At 38.8% G+C, this 20,430-nt stretch overlaps 3 protein-coding genes across 4 annotated transcripts; 1 reads left to right on the forward strand and 2 right to left on the reverse strand.

Moving 5' to 3' along the window:
* Positions 1 to 6,011: 6,011 nt before the first annotated feature.
* On the reverse strand, positions 6,012 to 9,822 carry LOC135427693 (protein I'm not dead yet). 2 transcript variants are annotated; one of them, XM_064681287.1, is made up of 11 exons: positions 9,698 to 9,822; positions 9,502 to 9,640; positions 9,321 to 9,437; positions 9,109 to 9,257; positions 7,975 to 8,089; positions 7,877 to 7,926; positions 7,691 to 7,813; positions 6,933 to 7,617; positions 6,740 to 6,877; positions 6,563 to 6,680; positions 6,012 to 6,491 (listed from the first exon to the last, which is right to left on the reverse strand). In XM_064681287.1, exons 1-10 carry the CDS (start codon positions 9,700 to 9,702, stop codon positions 6,591 to 6,593), a joined length of 1,611 nt encoding a protein of 536 aa, XP_064537357.1. In that variant the 5' UTR covers positions 9,703 to 9,822; the 3' UTR covers positions 6,012 to 6,491; positions 6,563 to 6,590. The 2 variants fall into 2 exon arrangements, with proteins under 2 accessions (XP_064537357.1, XP_064537356.1); XM_064681286.1 differs by having other exon boundaries at positions 6,012 to 6,680.
* A 4,844-nt stretch (positions 9,823 to 14,666) lies between these two features.
* Positions 14,667 to 15,104, reverse strand: LOC135427702 (uncharacterized). Its single transcript, XM_064681298.1, has one exon. It carries the CDS (start codon positions 15,004 to 15,006, stop codon positions 14,707 to 14,709), a length of 300 nt encoding a protein of 99 aa, XP_064537368.1. The 5' UTR covers positions 15,007 to 15,104; the 3' UTR covers positions 14,667 to 14,706.
* A 2,340-nt stretch (positions 15,105 to 17,444) lies between these two features.
* On the forward strand, positions 17,445 to 18,959 carry LOC135427689 (peritrophin-48-like). The gene is made up of 3 exons (XM_064681280.1): positions 17,445 to 17,480; positions 17,546 to 18,102; positions 18,174 to 18,959. The coding sequence occupies exons 1-3, from the start codon at positions 17,474 to 17,476 to the stop codon at positions 18,891 to 18,893; spliced, it is 1,284 nt and encodes a 427-aa protein (XP_064537350.1). The 5' UTR covers positions 17,445 to 17,473; the 3' UTR covers positions 18,894 to 18,959.
* The last annotated feature ends 1,471 nt before the right edge of the window (positions 18,960 to 20,430 follow it).

Genomic DNA, 20,430 nt, shown 5'->3' on the forward strand with positions numbered 1-20,430 from the left:
CCAGCTATTTGTGCAAACCATATATGTGCACATAAAAATGCTTTATTTATGGCAAATGAAAAAATAGAAAACAGACGAGAGAGTTTTCGACTAAGAAATATCCTGTAATATATATTTTCCTATATTTTATAGAAAAAAAGTCTGTCTAATTCTAGCTAAGGGATTGCTGGTCAAAAGCTGCTGAATCTCTCGCTTGGTTCCCACTTCCACTCAATTAGCTAAATCAAAATTCAAGATCAAGAAACTTTGTATATCCTTAACAGATACCCCTTTGCCATATGCAATATTTTTATGAGCACAGGGTATAGTAAAAAGAATACCATAGTTTATTGACTAACACCAAGAAACTGGCCAAAGTAAATATGCCAGCTTTGCCTGCTGGGCAGCATTTTCTCACATGTTGGCCCGGCTTAGACGCCGTCTGCTTTTGTTATTGCAGCCAAAGACATTTTTGCTATCTTGAAGTCCTCGGGGCTCGTCCAAGCCAAACAATGCAACTGAAGACAAAAACTAAAAAAACAGCAAAGAAAAACATATATAAATAGAAAGCGGCTAAAAAAAAAAAGAATAGAATAACGTCAGAAGACAAGAGATTTGTCATACTTAGGCAAGTATTCATGCTCGTGCTCATCGTATTCATACATATTTTAGAGGCCGGCAATGTAACAGACAATGGACAGTCATTTGCTTAGTTGCCGGCGTGAATATTTTGACAGCACACTTACTTATTGCACTCACTGTGCACCGTGTATTTGAATGCATTTCTGTAAAACTTGCTGCGACTGTCACGCTGTCGTCTGCCATGCTATTTGCATTGTGTGCCACAGAACGCGCTGCTCCAGTTTCCGGTAGACCCCAATGTGTCAGCAGCCATGTAATCAGTCAGCACAGTGCCCGCAGCAGTTACAGCCACAGCGACTGCTACAGCCACAGCCACGGCTACGGCTACTGCTACTGTTACTGTAACTGTTAGCCAGTGTCAGGCAAACAGATCAATTAGCTGGCTAAATGGCTTATCGGGCCTTATGCGTAAGCCTAGCAGACAAAATTGCGCATACGCAGAGTGAGCCGCGGCTAAGCCGCTTTAAAAGCCGGGCCCAGCCACCTTTAAAAACACATTACGAAATTGCGTATACGACGCATTGACAAATGAGGCGCGGAGCCAACATTACGTATACTTAATATTGCGCATACGCTGTGCAAACAGACAAACCGACCAAGCAATAAAAAATAATTACAAAAATAAAGCATAAAAACAGCAGCAAGAACAACAACAAATACCACAACAACAACAACAAACACCACAACGATATAAACGAATCAGTTTTAATTATAAAGCAAGAACTGCAGCTGGCCTGCGACTTTGCCGTAGAGGAGAAGCGACAGGATAAAGGCATACAAAATGATTTATTTATACACTGCGTATACGTAACATTGCGACGATACAACTGCCACGAGAGATTGCGTACACGTGGCAGAGAATATTATAATGCCTCGAGCTTTTATACCCTTGCTATGGCGATGATAATTTAAATAAGCGATGTGTGACTCATTAAAAGTGACATTTCTTAAATCATTTAGTATATATTTCTTATATATGCCTCACGTTCGTACTGGATGTCGAATTAATAGACTTATTCTATAGATTTCAGCAATATATAATGCTTGTTGCTTTTGTTTTAACATTTAACTCGAGCAAACTGAACTGTTACAAATTTAATTTAATCGAATCACTTAATCCCTTTGGCGTATTTTTTTTTAAAGCGTATTTGATCTTTTGCAACCCCCAGATAACTGCTACTCTTTATACCCTGTGCCTGTGGAAAACGGGTGAGAGGGTATAATGATGTTGAGCAGAGCTTAGCTAGCTATGTCCGCCTGTCTGCCTCGTTTTTCTATTTACTGTATTCGCCATTTACTGAAAATCGATAAATATCGATTACGAGCCACAGCTTTAAGTATTTAGCATAAACTTATGTAAAGAACTTTCTGTTGCCTTATTTGTAACCAATTTTTAAGCTGTCAGTATAAATGGAAGTTATTTGCTGACCTCGTCATTTACCATAAATCGATAAATATCGTTTTCTGGCCATTGCTTTTATTATTTAGCCTACACTAATGTATAGAACTTACTTTATCCTTATTTGTGTTTGTGTATACACACATTTGAATCCAAATGTTAAGCGATCAGTTTTAAATTAAGCTTTTTGGTGTCTCGCCTTTTACCAAAAATCGATAAATATCGACTTCGAGCCAAAGTTTTAAGTATTCAGCCTACACTAATGTAAAGAACATTCCGTTGCCTTAATTGTTGGCATATACACACATTTGACACCAATTTTTAAGCGGACAGCTTAAGAGGAAGCTATCTGCATTCTTCACCCTTTACCCAAAATCGATAAATATCGATTTTGAGCTATAGCTTAGCTATAGCATAATATAAAGAACTTTTCTTTGCCTTATTTGACGGTAAATGCACAGATTTGAAACTAATTTTCAAGAAGAAATTGAATTACTGTCCATCGATAAATATCGATTCCGAGCTGCAGGTTTAGGTATTCCGTTGTCTTATTCGTCGGCATATGCACACGTTTCAAACAAATTTGTAACAGGACAGTTTAATAGGAGTTTATTTTAAAATTAAGTTATGAACAGGATATTTTCTAGTCGCGAACTCTCGCTGTATTGCTTGCTGTTCATTTCAATTTGGAAATTATTGTGAAGAGTTTTGTGTGCTATCCGTTGATGCGACTGTCTGTAAAATCTCGCTCAGCTCCACCTAGTTTGCCTATTAGATGTGCGCTGCTCGCTTTCATGGCTCCCAGCTCTGGCTTTGGCTGTCTGTCAGTCATTAGTACATTTAATAGAGCTGACATGCTGGAGCCATGGCAACAACATGTGTCTTTTTTGAATGGCATCTGTTATGTGCGCGCACACACGCACACACACCCACACACACACACACACACACACCCACACAACTCAACTGGGGCGCGCAAGTGCATTTCGTTGTACAACAGTTGAATTAATTGTTTGCAAATGATTTTGCAGGCAAGTCAAAAGCACAAGTAAGACAAACAGGCACTGGGCGTGACAGTTTCATGCCAAATCCAAGCCAGAGCCGGGCTAAGCCCGGCCCGTTTAATGGCAGGCCACAAATTAAATTTCATGCCCGCCACCACACAGCTGAGCGCATTTTGTCAATTTGAAATACCTGTACAATTTTGTCGATTCGAGTCTGCGAAATCTGCGCAGATGTCAAAAGGGATAATGAGCCGCCCGTCGCCCGTCGCTGGGTGGCCAGGACACCAGGAAGCCGTTTCGGTTAGCCGCTGGGAAGCTCCTCCGGCTCCGGGTTAGGCATTTGCCAGCGCGGAAAATCAGCTTAGGCTGTGCATAACATTTGAATATACTTACTTCTATATATATATATATACACATTATATACCTTTCTCTCTTCACTTGGGCTGGTTTAAAAATTGACAATTGGTGGATGAATTGATTTTTTTTCGCCCCCTTATATATATTTTTTGTTTAAAGATGATGAAAAAGTGGCACAGCTTATGGCGTCGTCTCAGCAGGTTTATTTAAAATTTCACAAGTAATATTTTGAGCTTATTATGATTATATTAGAAATTTAAATTTGCCCTGCTTAAATGATTTTTATATGATATTACACTGCGAAAAATTACTTATGCTGGGAACTCCATCAGAATATGTACAATTTATTTGCAATTTCTTTAGAAAATGTTGTTAGCTTAAACTATTTAGGCAAATGGTTATTTTATATATTGTCGAACCTTCACATGATTATGGCTTAGCCTGGGCGGCATTTGAAAAATGAATGACAATTTGGGATTCTTAATTGCTTTAGAGAGTGCCTGCAATATGGTATGTGAAATGTGGATATGTGAGGAGAGGGATATAATTATATCGTGAACCCATTGAAAATGGGTAAAAGGGTATTATCTATTTGTGCATCTTTGCACGTCCGTCTGTCCGCCCGTCCGCATGTATGAACGCAAGAATCTCAGAACCTATAAGAGCTAAAGAAATTTTAGCTGTAGGTCCTCCTAGTGCCCGCGCACATTTGTTTCCGATATTCGATAACTTGCCCCGTTTCCAAGTAATCGATAAAAATCGATATCGAAATCCTGTTTTTTGAGAAATTTCGGCAAATAATATGAGCTAGAGTCACCAAACTTGACATGTAGTTTCTAGAATAGTATATATATATATATCAAGTATCTTTCATTTTATACCTATCGCCGGTTGGAAGAAGAGGGTTTAGGGTATCCCCTAGTCGGGAGCTCCCGACTAGAACCTCTTACTTGTTTTGTATTAAATTGAACCAAAAAAGAGAGAAAGTCTCAACTGAGTTTTACATAAAGTTTATTGTCGGTATATGTGGTAGATAATTTATATATACTATCAAGAACAAGTAAGAGTTCTTGCACTTTTCTGGGCATTAATATGGCATACAATTGTGTGTAAGGAGGATTAGTTTAAAATTTCAAGATTATCCATAAATATTGGAAAGTTTCTTCCTCTCCAGCAAAATGAATGGTATAGACAATCGATTAAAGCGCTGCAAAAACCGAAATATATTTTTAAATTGAAACTAGTTTTGTATATTTGGCGCAAAAAAAAGAGCCGCACTCAAATTGGCAATAGAAATAAGCTAAAGTGCAACTAAATATTGACAGTAAAAAAATAACAAAATATTTTTTGGATGACCTGTTGACCGTTGGCAAAACAAAACAAAACAATTAAAAGGCAAATTTTCGATTGTCGTGAGCGCCATGAATATTCATGAAGTGCTGCGCGACGAATTTAATAATTGAATAGCTTGAATATAAATGCGGCCACAAATGGCCAACAGTTCACCAGCCAGCCAGTCAGTCGGCCAGCCAGTCGGCCAGTCAGTTGGCCAGTTGGCCAGCTCGAGGTTTGTTTTAACCGTCTGGCGGCGCCAGTAAGCCGAAAGTACACAGCATTCACAGTTGGGTCTATGGCAGCCTGCCCCCCTGGGCATGTCTAAATTAACAAATGAATTATTTAGTGCGAACACTTTCGTGGGCAATGCTTGGATTTACAACAATGCGAATTAGGTGCGAATGTGTTCCGGCCGGCGGAGGAGGATTACCCTAAATGCGAAACTATGTAATTTGGTTAAAAGCGTTCCCACCCAAAATACATTCCGCCCCACGTATAATGGACTTTTCATTAAAGTTCCGGTGTCCCTTAAAGCACCATAAACATTTCGACTGACTTTCAATTGTTGCAGATTTAGCCAGAAATGAATTTTTGGCCAAGTCAAGCAGCTAGCTGCACACCTGTGCCACAGTGAAGCCATGTCCAAGCTAGAGATTGCCGCGTACCTCAACACGAGCACGAAGTTCAATTTTTGAACAAATTTTACCAAGGCACAGCGCAGCATAGACCAAATGATTGACTGCAATTTTCATTGTTTTTTATTTTATTTGTGTATAAAGCAAACAAGGCTAAAGATTATTTAATATAAAAGTTGTAAAAAAAAACATTTATAATTTCTTTATAAATGTGGCCTCAGGTTGAAAAAATTCGCTCGGTAGAGATTTAGAGTATTTGCTTTGTTAATTCAAGTTCTTGTTTTTTTTAGTTTATTTGTGTATAAAGAGAAGAAGGCTTAAGATTATTAAATATGATGGGTTAAAAGAAAAAAAAATTATTATTTCTGTATGAATGTTGCCTTGGGTTGAAAAAATCTGTTCGGTAGAGATTTAGAGTATTTGCTTGGCTTATGTCTGCCGAAATTTGAAAATATTCAAGTTCTTCTTGGTTTTATTATTTTATTTTATTTGTGTATAAAGCAAACAAGTCTAGATTATTTAATATGAAAAAAAAAAAACAAACAATTACAATTTCTTTATGAATGTGGCCTCAGGTTGAAAAAATCCGCTCGATAGAGATGTAGAGTATTTGCTTGGTTAATACACGCCGAAATTTTGGAAAATTTTTAAGTTCTTCACTTTGTTGATATAGGAATTTCTGGATGTGCTTTTATTCGATTTTTACTTTACAATTTCTATATTTTTGCGATCTATCGACTGGCTGATTGCAAATCATGGTTTTGTCTTCACTGTAGTCTGACTTTGTTGATCGCACTCTTTGCGTGTTGCCCTTCTACACGACCATCGTCCCACGGCCAATGCCCACCACCAGTCAGCTTTTGGCTGCATTCACACGCTCAGCCATTGTGCTCTCTGTTCGTCTGTCTGTTTGTCAGTGTGTCGCATCAGATTTGCTCAGTTTTACGACTGTTTTTGCTCGACACGCAGCGCACTGCGCTGTTTTTTTTTTTTTTTTTTTGTATAAGAATTTAATACAACATATGAAGGCAACTGGCAACTGGCAACGTGCAACTCGTTCTGCCCCAGATTGATGTCTGCTCCGACTGTTGGCCAGTTGCCGCATACGTTAAACCCATGAGTTTTCCACACATTTCTTTGCTGCTGGCATCGAGTAACGAAAACCAGAAAAAAAAAACAATTTAAGCTTTGGCTTTAAATGCCGTACGTACGGGTCGGGATCTACGATCAGTTATTCAATTATGTTTTGAAAGCAGAACCGCCAAATATAGCGGAAAATACGCTAAGGAATATCAACATGGCTAGGGCAGGCCCAATACCGCCCAGCAGCTGTGGATATTTGAAATGTAGATAAAAATGGGTATTAAAAAAATATCATGACTACTCACAAACTGAAAGGGTCGGATATTACCCCAGCCGGAGATAATGGTGTTGGATGTGGTGCTGACGGGCAGCAGGAATTGATTGTGAAGAGAGGCTGCAAATGGAACGGCCAGGCCGCCCCTACCAACGCCCATTCCTACGCCCTGTTCAATACGATTTTCAATTAAGCAATTAACCTTAATGCTAGAGATTACCCACCGATGTGACCAGGGAGCCCAAGACAGTGTGTGCCACGTGCGTTGCCGGCGCGATGCTGGTGAGCAGGGTGCCCATCAGGCTGGCCAGCACGGCGCAGGTGGAGCTGCGATAGCCCTGTCTGGCGATCGTCTGATTCACCAAATCCATCAGCTTTGAATCATTGTAGCCGGTCATAAAGCCACGGCCGGCGCCCATCATGAATAGATGTGCCCACGGCGTGTTCGTGTTCACAATCTTCCAGCCGACCAGAGCGGGAGCCGTCATCTCCTTATCCGGCTTCCGGCAGCAGTAATAGCGACAGAATATATAGTTTGCCGGCACACCAAAAAAGAAAATTGCCATTATTACAATCGCCACCGAGCAGCCGCAATCGGCCCTAGGGATTATGTCGTGCCAGCCCATCCAAAGGAGCGGTTGTCGTGTGAACAATAAGATGGCCGTAATTATGATCAGCAGCAAGGTGAGCATCGTGTGAATGGTCCAGGGTCCCATGGTGTCCTTCTTGTTGGCGATGGTCTGTTGCATTGCATCCTTGGACTGGCCGGCTTCCCTAACCAAGTCTTTCGTTGGGCCCCAAAACAGACCCAAAAATATCATGTTTATCCAAAGTGCAATCACAATTAAGCCGAATATCAATGGAACAATATACAAAAGTAGGAAGCCAGCCGGATTCACAGTCATAAAACTAAAACAAAATATTATATATATACATATATATATTATAAGCCGGGTAACACTTGAATGTGCATTTTACTCACGGCGTTAGGATAGCATAGATCTCTCCGTTGGGATCCTGAAAGGGTGATATCATGGCGCCAAGTGTCGCTGCATAGGCAACTGTTAGATAAATACCAATTGCCGGATCCGAAGGATATGGCTTGCTAAACAAAAAAAATTACTTAGTTATATGTCGAAATTTTCAAATAGCCAATCGATTGACTCACGCCTGACGCTCGTAGGTCTCCTCCTCCGTGTCTGCCACCAATAATCCGGCCTGTAATGAACTTGAGCTATGAGCAATTATTATTCGAACAATACTTACCGTGGTATATTCGAGAATCACAGCCTGCGCGATCTTCATCCAGAAAGCACTCACAAATGTGCTGCTGACAAAAAACGATGTGAAGGCCGTCATAATCATCAAGAAAATTTGAAGTCTGCAAATGAGATTATTTCAATGAGTTTTACAATGCAAAGTATTGAAGGCAAAAATTTCTCCCTGCTGCTATGCTTATATATATATATTTTTAACCCAGGCTGTATTTTTGTTAAATCGTATTTGATTGATGAACGTCGAGTATAAGTTTTATTGAACCGGATTTCAAAATTATTGCGCAAGGAATTTAACTTAATTCCATTATTATTTTAACTGACACCAAAAAAAAATTCAATCAGCTTGGACTTACAATAAGACAGACAGTCAATCAATATATTTTTTATATATATAGAAATATATTTTTGACCCAGGCTGTATTTTTCGATATTCGATCGGATTTGACTGATGAACATTGATTAGAAGTTTTATTACTTAACTTAACTCCATTATTGTTTTAACTGACGCCAAAAAAAGAAAATACACTACTCTGCACGCTTATCATCAATCAGTCAATCAGTTTGGACTTACAATCAGTCAGTCTGTCAGACAGTCAATCAATAGAAACAATAATTAGAAATATAGTTATGGATGCTAAAATTTATCTGTCGATCAGTTGAAAGTGAATATTAATTGCACTCACTAACAACAATCAGTTAGTCAGTGATTCAGTCGGTCAATCAGATTATATATATGTGTATATATATAAAAATATATATGACCCAGGCTGTATTTTTCGATATTCGATCGTAGTTGATTGATGAACATTGATTAGAAGTTTTATTGAACCGCATTCCAAAAATATTGCGAAGGGAACTTAACTACATTATTGTTTTAACTTATCATCAATCAGTCAATCAGTTTGGACTTACAATCAGTCAGTCTGTCAGACAGTCAATCAATAGAAACAATAATTAGAAATATAGTTATGGATGCTAAAATTTATCTGTCGATCAGTTGAAAGTGAATATTAATTGCACTCACTAACAACAATCAGTTAGTCAGTGATTCAGTCGGTCAATCAGAATATATGTATGTGTATATATATTAATATATAAAAGAACTCTCTCCCGGAATACATACATTCGCAAATTGCTGCCAACATAACCGATCACTAGCATGCCCAGCCGCTCGCTAAGCTTCGAGACGTCCATCATAATGCCCATAAATATGCTGCCCATTGTTGCGAACATTAGATCCGAGTAATAGGATACGCAAATAATTCTGGATGCCTGAAAGCAAATGTTTAGTTAGACAATATCTGCCAGTGTCTCAGTTTTATTCAAGCGGCTTACCGAGATACCACAGATGGGCACAAAAACAATAAAAAGGAACGCTATTGCCCCCTGCGACATGACATTGAATATATAATACAGATAGGTTACAATGCCGATGTATAACATGCGGTAAGCCTGTTTAATACAAAAATTGAATATCAGATATTGAGCACATGCAAATATTAAACAGACAGCTTACCAAAACTTGGGGGCCGAGAAGAATGGGAGCAAACAATATGGGTAACAGCACTATCAGGACTCCCTTGTAGTGGTACTTAAAAAACTGTTTCCGTTCATTCTCCTCCGGATATGGCAACTGTCCCGGTTTATAGTCTTCACTGTTTTATTCAAATAGGTATTAATGCTTTATGCAATGTGCCGCATTTTGAACTTACGCCATTTTTTATTTACTACTAGATAATTTAAAAAATTACAAATGTTAACAAATGAAAACTGTTTGATATCTGAGTGAGAAGTGTTTATTTCTTAAATACGAACTGTCATCTACTTTGACAACTTAATAAAATATAACTAGAGTATTGCAGAGAAAAAGATCTGTAGTCCCTGAGAGAACTTTTATCCAATTAATAATCTGCCAAAAATTATCATTGGCTATTTCCCAAACAACCTTAGATTCTTTAAAAGTTAACCCAGGCCGTCATATACCATATATCATATATCATATATCATATATCATATATCATATATCATATATCATATATCATATATCATATATCATATATCATATATCATATATCATATATCATATATCATATATCATATATCATATATCATATATCATATATCATATATCATATATCATATATCATATATCATATATCATATATCATATATCATATATCATATATCATATATCATATATCATATATCATATATCATATATCATATATCATATATCATATATCATATATCATATATCATATATCATATATCATATATCATATATCATATATCATATATCATATATCATATATCATATATCATATATCATATATCATATATCATATATCATATATCATATATCATATATCATATATCATATATCATATATCATATATCATATATCATATATCATATATCATATATCATATATCATATATCATATATCGTATATTGTATATCGTTTATCATATATCATATATCATATTCCTGTCCCATAGGAACAATGGGTCTAAAATTAAGTTTTTATGTGAAAAACTTGTTCCTTCTGGACCGAATTCTACATTTATTAGATTCGCTTTGCGCCAGGCCAACGTCGGACTCGACTCTACTCTATATTATATAGTTGCCATAGTAATGAGTTTCATAATTCTCCTCACTTAGCTGCAAAACCATAAACCACATGTTCACAAGGGTATTAAAACTTTGGCAGTCCGAAAATGACAATTTTTTTGTGTGTTAATAAGCCAGCACTGCAAACTGTTTGACAATTTAACAATTTACATTCAAATACTTTTCAACAACATTTTATGCATAAACTGGCCTAATTTGGATTTAATAGCGCCTTATGTGAAGCTCCATCAAGCTGACTGACTCTGAAGCACTTCAGAAATATTAGGAAAACACCTGTTAGAAGTACACAGGCACCTGTGCAGTTCCATATACAGATCTACATATATGTAGATATTTATATATATTTACATAAAATATTTGCCCGAAAAACGACCTCTTATTAGCTGAACCTTTGACAGCAGGCCCAAAAGGAGGTCTATATGCATAGTACGAGCAGAAGTAGTACTTAAAATGAATATATGTATACACATCCATGTCTATGTATATGCATATTTATATAAATATATGCTTGTTAATATATTTGCATAAGCATAAATACGTGAGTGTGTGCGTTACGCACTTTTTAAGCTGCACGCTTTCAATTTTCCGGCCAATTGCTGAATACTCCAAATGAATGGCGCTCACGTACTCTCCAAGGAATCGGCAAACAGAAAAAAAATATAAAATAAATATGATTTGGCTAGCAAAATATTTGCTCCCCCTGCCAAAGCAAAAGATTCGCAAATTAAAATCCTCATCACTAAGCGTCGTTTCCAATATTAATATTAATAAAAAAAAAAAAGTAAAAGGAAAATGAAAATAAAATCAAAATAAAATTTCTGATTGGCAAATCCAAGTTGAATTTATTGGCATTTATTGCGAATTTTAGACATATTTAACTGCGTTCCTTGTGCAATATTTAATTATGTAAAAACATGGACGATATTAGCTGCACTTCTTAAATTTTTACCTGACTTTACTTTAATATACCTCAAGATTAAGTGACAATTGGTTTAATCAATCAATATGGATTATTTTTTTTCTTAAATAATATCGAATAACTTGAGATGGTTGTCTTTTTGGCTACATTAGGAACCTTTCGGTTAGATGATCTCCCTTTCGAAGCTTTAACTAGTTGAGAATTGTAAGTGTTATGCAACAGCAAATCGAACAAATCCCAGGTCCAACTGCTGTGCGTTTTACCCAGAGGCATACAACTGTGTAAGGGAAAGAGTTTGGAATTTTCGAAATATGAATAAGTGAACAAATTATGAAGATACATTTTTTATAATATATTTATGAATATTTGCTTCAATTTTTCATGCACTGAAACATTTTGTCCTTATATTAAAGAGAGACACGGAAAATACTAGAAATGTTTGCATCCTTTGCAAACCAGTTTTTTGTATTTTTCATTTGATAGGCTTTTAAGTTGCTTTTTCAAAAGTCCTTGTAAAAATTTACTGAATTTATCTTGCTTTAACTTCAACTGTGTTTTAAATCCTTACATTGAAAGTGATTGAATATATGAAGGTTTTGAATGGAGTTTTACTAGAATATTTTTCATGTTTGCTTGCTGCTTTCCATCAACATATTTTATTCACTTAAACTAATCTCTTACTGGTATATCTCCCAGCAGAAGATATCGGTTCTCGAGAGTTTGTTTTTATTAACTTGCAGAGAGTATTAAAATGTATTTTAGCGCTCGCATTTTATTTATTGCGCTGAAGCTGGGCCCAAGCATAATTATCTTAAGTTTGTGATTCAATTTTAGTGCTCGTAAATCGACAGCTGAGTGCTTATGATGTTGACACTGGCCAGGCAAGCAAGCAAGTACTTGGATAACTAGCACTATCCGAAGGGCTGAAGAGGCGATTGGCGATGGCGATGGCGATGTTGAGTCTTGAGCTATCTAACGCATGCTTATTGGCAAAGTTTTTCTAATAGCTGGCAACTTTTGTGGGTCAAGTTTTAAGCAGCGTTGCACAGCGACTGCACTTTGGCCAATAAAACTTTCGTCAGCAGCGCCGCGATGGATGCTGCAGCCAGTCTCTTGACGGGGGCAGAGAGATTGGGGGCATAAAGAACACGGTGCAACTTTGTAGGGCCACGTGGCGCGTAACAATGCGCAGTCGTTGGCAATTTTGCGTAACTGTTCGCCGTTCTGCTTCGTTAGGATCGGACCAGAACACAGCTGGGGCTGGGGCTGGGCCAGAAGCTCGAGCTAGGGCCTGGATAAAGCTGCATAAACTTTGCGCGCCAGCCAAAAACGGATGTCACTGCAGATAATGTTGCATCAAATGTTTTGGGTGGGACGCACGTGTGTCCGTCAGTCTGTCTGTCGTCCGTGCTGGCTGCCGTCTGTCAGCACCTGTACACCTGTGCAGCTGCATACCTGCACCGGCTCCTGTTCGTCTACCACTTTGTTGTGGGCAATCGGCAGTGAAATGCTTTCCCCTCTTTTTCAACCTTTGACCCCTGTCTGTCCTCTCTCTTGAAAAGTTTGCTGGCTCAACTTACCCTTAAACCAGGTGGTTGGCCGCATTTGTTGTTTTTGGCTTGGCTTGTGCTTCTGCAACATTTCCGTAACCATTCGGCATGCGGCAGCGTTAGATTTAATTTCAAATGCTAGTTTTCCACTTGAATTAATTCGCTGACTGCGCGGCGAATGTGAATCCATGCCGAGCAATTCAATTTAATTTGCTTGCAATAAATGAAAAATATTCGCGATTTTCATTGACAAAGAACTTGTCGATTTATACGTTGTGCAACACTGTTTCGATAAGAAAAGACACGCCATGACCTTGTACAGCACTGTTTCCATTAAAAGAGACATGCGATGAACTTGAATAGGAATTATTTATTAGATTATTTCGTCAAATAAAAATATATTATTTGTGCTTTGTACAACACTGTTTTGATAAGAAGACATGCTATGACCTTGTACAACACTGTTTCCATTAACGCAAACATGCAATGGACTTGTACGTTGTTAAGCGTGAATAACTTGCACTTAAATAGGAATTATTTATTAGATAATTTCGACAAATATATTATTTTTGCTTTGTGCAACACTGTTTCGAAGAAGACATGGACAACAAGCTCTTGCCGTGCAATAGTGTGCACCCATTATGAAAGATTATGTTTGATGATTGATGGGCAACTTATCAAGCTGAATTTCGTCTTGATTGTTGTCGCTCACATTTCAATCGGTAATCAATTAAAAAACCGCAATTTGTGTCTCAGCCAGTAACTGGTATTGGAATCAACTCAAGCACGTGTCGTATTTTCTGCACCTGGTAAAGCTCTCGATTTGTTGTTGTATGGAATGGAGGATATTCGACTTTCTGCTGCTGTTGTTGTTGTTGCGGCAAGTGATTGACGGCGTGGCTGGCGTTGATGGCCCCAGCGTAGGAGCATACAGAACATGAAAGGAAACAATGAAGGAACAACTACCACAATGGAACAACGCTAACAAACAACACACGGCATGACAGCAGTAATAACAACAACAACAACAACAACAACAACAATGACCAAACATGGCGCCCACAAACAAAAAGATGAAGCGCACGTAAAATGGCGCCGGATGTTGATTGACTTTTGTTGAACAATTTTTCGCATACGGAAGTTTGATAAACAGCAAATGGCGTTGTTTTGCCTTTGCCTTTATGCCCCTACACTCACACGCACACACGCACACACACACACACACACACACAAACACACACACATGAAATTTGCATATACGTTGCGTATACGCCGTGTTGATTTTGTCAAAAACATCAACACAAGTTCGAGAGTGTAAATCGTGGCATCATTTGTTGTTGCTCGGCTTTGATTAGGGTTCAGCCCCCGTCTGGCCTCTTCCGCAACCCTTTCGTAAGCTTGCAAAATAATTATATATAATAAGCCATAGAGTCGACGAGTTTTATGGCCAGACCAGTGTTTGGTTTAGTCAAGCAGTTGTCAAGTGTGTGCGCATGTGGCGTGGTTCTTAAGCCCTAAGCTGATTTTCCCCGTAAGCGTTAAAAGTCACAGATTTGCAATTTTTCTCGTGCTTCATTTTGTTGGGTACAATAGTTGCTATAGCTAATCCCATGTTCATGTGCTAGACACGTTTGCGGCAACGTCTGCCAAAGAGCTCCCAGCCCCACCAGCAGCGCTGCTGCGAGTCCATCAGCAGCTCTCCAGTCATCGTGAGCTCATCCTCCAGTATGTGGATGCAGCTGGTCTGCTCGTACTGCAGCTGGAGGCGCTGCAGTGTCCGGCAATAGGCCAACTTGTTTGGCTGACGCTGCAACTCCAGCTCCAACTCTTCTGTCCAGTTGCTGGACTCTGCCCAGACGCTAATCGGTAGCATTATAAAAAACTGGCCCAGCAGCAGCCAATACGCTTTGGTGCTCCGCATGGCGCAACTTCGCGGCAACAACTGAGGCCGGGGCGCGGCTCGCCTCGCCGACTCCAGCCGCAACTGCAGCAACTGTCGTTAAGCAGCTGTTTATTGCAAACTTATTTTATTCGCTCTGATTTGGTTGCATTTAATTGCAAATTCCCGCGACTGGCCTCAAATGGCACCCAAGGGGCCACGTGGGGAGCACGCGGCCCATAAAACTCGTTGCAAGTTTCTTGGCCAATTGTTCGACGCTTAAACCCCTGTTGTTCTACATAATTGGTTAAACATTTAACCAGCAATTAAATTGTGGCACCCCTGACTTTTTAAAGCTTGCGATATATTTCGTATTGGATTTACGAATTTTATTTAATAGATTTTCTAAGTTTTCTTATAGCATAACAATTAACAATAAATTAATAATACTTTTATCAAATTTAAACCATAAGCTGTTTCCCGGCCTTGCAAGTGCCAGGTTTTGTGGTTCAAATTTTAGATATAAGTTTTTATCCAATTTCCGCCCGCGCTAAATTTAAATTTACCCATACTGTCTAAAGCTATCTCTATATGTAAAACAGCTTGCCCTGACTGACTGACTGACTGACTTATTGGTGATCGACGCATAGCCCAAGCCGTAAGAGCTCGGAAATTTGCACTGAAGTTACCTTATGTGAAGAAGGTGGGAGATTAAGGCGGGGTTCCGGGAAATTCCACCCGCATGTGTGAAAAAATCGCGAAAAACGTTTGTATAAAACTCTTTTGTTTACCATTCGATCGGCCTCAAAATCATTTTCAAAGATCTTTGAGAGAATTTATTTAAAAAGTGCCACGGGCAAGGCCGGGGTATAAATTTCCCATCCGCATATACCTTGTCAAATCTCATCTGATTTTCACGAGGTTTGGCTATTTGTTCATTGTTTGGCCTCTACATCAATTTGGCATCTAAATTTCACAACATTATTTTTGGTCGGAATTCATGTAGAAATAGTACCCTGAAATACCCTAAATAGACATGGATAAAAATTTCCCATCCCCATAACTTGGTCAAATCTCATCCGATTTTCCCGAGGTTTGGATCTTTATTCATGGTGTGGCCTTTAAATCAATTTGTCATCTAAATCCTACATCAGTATTTTTGGTCGGAATTCATGTAGAAATGGTACCCTAAAATTCCCTATATAGACATGGATCAAAATTTCCCACCCCCATAACTTGGCCAAATCTCATCCGATTTTCCCGAGGTTTGGCTCTTTGTTCATGGTTTTGCCTCTTAATCAATTTTGCATCTAAATCTTACAACATTATTTTTGGTCAAAATTCATGTAGAAATGGTACCCTAAAATTCCCTATATAGACATGGGTCTAAACTTCCCATCCCCATAACTTGGTCAAATCTCATCCGATTTTCACGAGGTTTGGCTCTTTGTTCATGGTTTGGCCTCTAAATCAATTTGGCATCTAAATCTCACAACAATATTTTTGGTCGGAATTCATGTAGAAATGGTACCCTAAAATTCCCTATATAGACATGGGTCTAAACTTCCCATCCCCATAACTTGGTCAAATCTCATCCGATTTTCACGAGGTTTGGCTCTTTGTTCATGGTTTGGCCTCTAAATCAATTTGGCATCTAAATCTCACAACAATATTTTTAGTCGAAATTCATGTAAAAATGGCACCCTTATATACCTCATATAGAGGTGAGAACTTCCCATCCCCATTACTTGGTCAAATCTCATCCGATAGAAATGGAACCCTCAAATATCCTATATAGACATCTCATGCGATTTTCGTGAGGTTTGGCTCTTTGATTATTGATTTTATACGTACCCCGGGCAGGGCCGGGGTATACCCGCTAATATTTACATAAATGAGTTTGAGCCTCATTGAATGAAGAAAATAAAGTTGGAGAATGTGGTGAGAATATTGAACGCGAAAGAAAAAGCTTTCTCTCACCTAACTAGATTCAGGTTCAGTTTCCCACGATATCAGTCATCAAATCAATTGGAATAGAGATATTTTTGGGCATTTTTCTCATTGTCGTATTATGCTAAAATATGTAAAACGAGTCTTTTCAAGTACTTTTGCTCAATTCGCCAGAAAATTGAAAAGGAAATCAACTTAGTTCGTAAAAAAACAAAAATCTATTGGCTTCCTTATCTGAAGAAGCGCGGCTGGGGAACATTGTCAGCAGATAGGTTAACAAGCGAAGCGTTAGATAAGAGCAAGATAAGTTTAATTGAAATTGGAGACTGGCAAGCAGCGAGCAGCGTTGTTCGAACATAATTGAATTAAATAAAATTAAAAATTGTTAAGCGTCGTGTTGTTTTGTCGGGGAAATCGCGCATTTATCCATGCCCAATCTTGGCAACGTTCGCCGCGAAAGTCTTCGATCTATGGGACTATAAAAGACAGCGCCGGGCTGCAGAGTTCATTCAGTGTTTGTTTAACTATCAACCAGTTTACCAACAATTGTGAAATCAACATGTCTGGTGAGTAGCATGAGGATGCGACTTAGCTGGCGAGGATCACATCATCAATTGAATCTCAATGGCAGGCATGTATCTTTTGGCGAGCATCCTGTGCCTGGCTGTTGCCGGTAGCCTGGCGGATGTCATTCTGGAGGGCAATTACAATGTGACTGCCTTGTGTACCAGTGTCAAATATGGAGTTCAACTTGGCAGCCTCGAGTCCTGTGACTATTACTATGTCTGCACCTCCACTGGACCAGTGAAGACCAGTTGCCCGACGGGCTACTCCTACAACTATGCAGCACAAACTTGCGCTCCCTCGGCTCAGGTTGATTGCTTTTATGGCAAGGAGAATCCCTGTGCGGAAACTACCGGCGATAAATGGGTACCAGTTGCTGGCACCTGCAATCAATGGATCTACTGCAAGAACGGCGTTAACAGCGGCCAAGGCTCCTGTGGCACCTTGACCTTCGACCCGACCAGCCAGAGTTGCACCTATGGGGCCTGCAATATCTCGCCCGAAGCTGACATTAATTACTGCGCCGTGGTGCCACCAAATACCTATTTCGGCACCACATCTGATTGCAGGACATTTAACTACTGCTATTCAAGTACTAAACTTACTACAAACAAGTGCGAATTTGTAAGTTTCAGTCAATTTCAGTTGCAATAGCTCAATGAATTAATCTTTTGCTTGACTCTGTCCACTTGCAGGCATACCTTGTACAACAGACCGCCTGTGGCTACGACACTGGCAACAATTGCGACAGAGTGGTGCCCGACACAGTTCCCAATAGTTGTACCCAAGCCGGTGATATAATAGCTGATAATACAGTGTGTGGCAACTATTACTATTGCAATGGCCAAAACTATGTGTCGATGAGCTGTTCCACTGGCCAGTATTTTGATACTCTCACAAAGAAGTGTGTCGCACGCCAACAGGCACTCCCAGCTGCCGACTGCAATCGCTGTCAGTATGCCAGCCATCCGTTCGTGAATAACGTGAATACCGAAAGCTGCAACACCTACTACTACTGCTCGAATGGGTCCAACGGTACAGTCACGACCTGCCCCAGCGGCTACTACTTCAACGAGGATGAACAGAGCTGTGCCAGCACGGATGGCGTTGCGGCGTATGGTAAACAAAATGGTGCTTGTCATGGAGTTCAAACACCAGCCACAACAACAGCTGCGCCCACTAGCGGATCTTCCGATTCTGGTGAATCTTCCGATTCTAGCGAATCTTCCGATTCTACCGAATCTTCCGATTCTACCGAATCTTCCGATTCTACCGAATCTTCCGATTCTACCGAATCTTCCGATTCTACCGAATCTTCCGATTCTACCGAATCTAACAATTCTACCGATTCTGACGACTCTACAGAAACAGACGACTCTACAGAAACAGAATCAACCACAGAGAAGGTAGAATAAATCAACACCAACCTGCGACCTATGAATCACTATCAAAACTTAAACAATAACTGAAAAAAGAAAAAAAACTGTCAAATTATTTTAATAAAGCATGCAATTCAAAAAAAAAAAAAATAACTAGCATTTTTAATTTTCTAAAACTTTGCCAACTGTGAACCAAGCATTATTTAATATATAAATGTATATACATACTAGCGGGTATTGCCCGGCCTTGCCCGTGGGTTCGTTTTGAGCTAAAAATGTTAGATATTACACGCCCGTGGAAAATTGAAATCTATTCATCTTGATTTCCACTTCTATTTAAAAATATGTTCAATGTGCATCGAAAGAGCCAAATATTGGAATCAGAGGTTTCCGCCGTAAGTCGGTGAAGAATAAACTTTTGTTTGTTAAAACTTCGGCCCGCATTCGTCAACCAAGAACGTATCAAATAAATTGTAATTTTCCGCCCAATTACCACTGTTGCGGGTGGAATTTCCCAAATACGTATTCTTAAAGTTCTTATGTAGAGCTTTAAAAATAAGTTTGTTGCAAATCGGACAAAACTTATAACTACACCGAAAAATCGTTGAATCGCATTTTCCACCGAGGAAGCTTCGATTTATAGAAAAATGTGAAAACAAATCTTTGACCCCCAAGTGTGAAACACCCCTCAAATGAATTTGAACAATGATCTTTGAAAATAAGTTACAGGCCGATCAGATGGTAAATAAAATAGTTTCATGCAAACGTTTTTCGCGATTTTTCCACACTTGCGGGTGGAATTTCCCGAAACCCCGTCTTAACGTGCGCCTTCATATACATAAGGGAGCTTCCTAGCTCTTACGGCTTTGGCTGTTCGTTGATCATCAATCAGTCAGTCAGTCAGTCAGTCATTTAGTCAGTCAGTCAGTCATTTAATCACTCAGTCAATCGGGACAAAAAATATTATATATAGAGATATATATATACATATACGATATATATAACGATAAATCTTTCCTTTCTCCTTCTCTCTTCTTTCCTCCACGCACTCTCTCTTTCCCGATTCCTCGTCCTTCCAGCTCCCTCTCTCTCTCTCTCTCTCCACCCCTCCATCTTTCTCTGAGACAAATTTGTTAATTTATTTTCACTTTTTTTATAGTTTTTATCACGCTGCCATTATTTATGGTTATTATTGAAGACACACTTTGAAATGTATTCAACAAATTTGTTTGGTTCCATTTTTTTTAAGATCACAGAATTATTTGCCCTCACCTTTAAAATATATGTATATTCGTCATTACAAAGGTCATTCAATAAACAAAAAAAAAAAATTGGAAAAGAAAAAAAAAGCATGCAATATATTGGTATAAAAACCATGCGAATGCTAAACTGGATTTGGGTCCTCATTTTATTTATATTCACAAATTTTTTACCCGATTCTTTTCACGGAAAATTAATTTTGCGTTTTTCGAACCATACAAACTAGCCTCAAACGCCCCGCACCGTCCCGCCACGCCCCGCACACAATCAGATTGCTTGTTAGCTATTTTTTCTCGGTTCGACATTTTCATTA

This window comes from Drosophila montana, unplaced genomic scaffold (assembly GCF_035044405.1).
Source record: "Drosophila montana isolate Dmon_TW-CO22-7 unplaced genomic scaffold, ASM3504440v1 contig_2192_1, whole genome shotgun sequence".
In the NCBI taxonomy this organism is placed as follows: domain Eukaryota; kingdom Metazoa; phylum Arthropoda; class Insecta; order Diptera; family Drosophilidae; genus Drosophila; species Drosophila montana.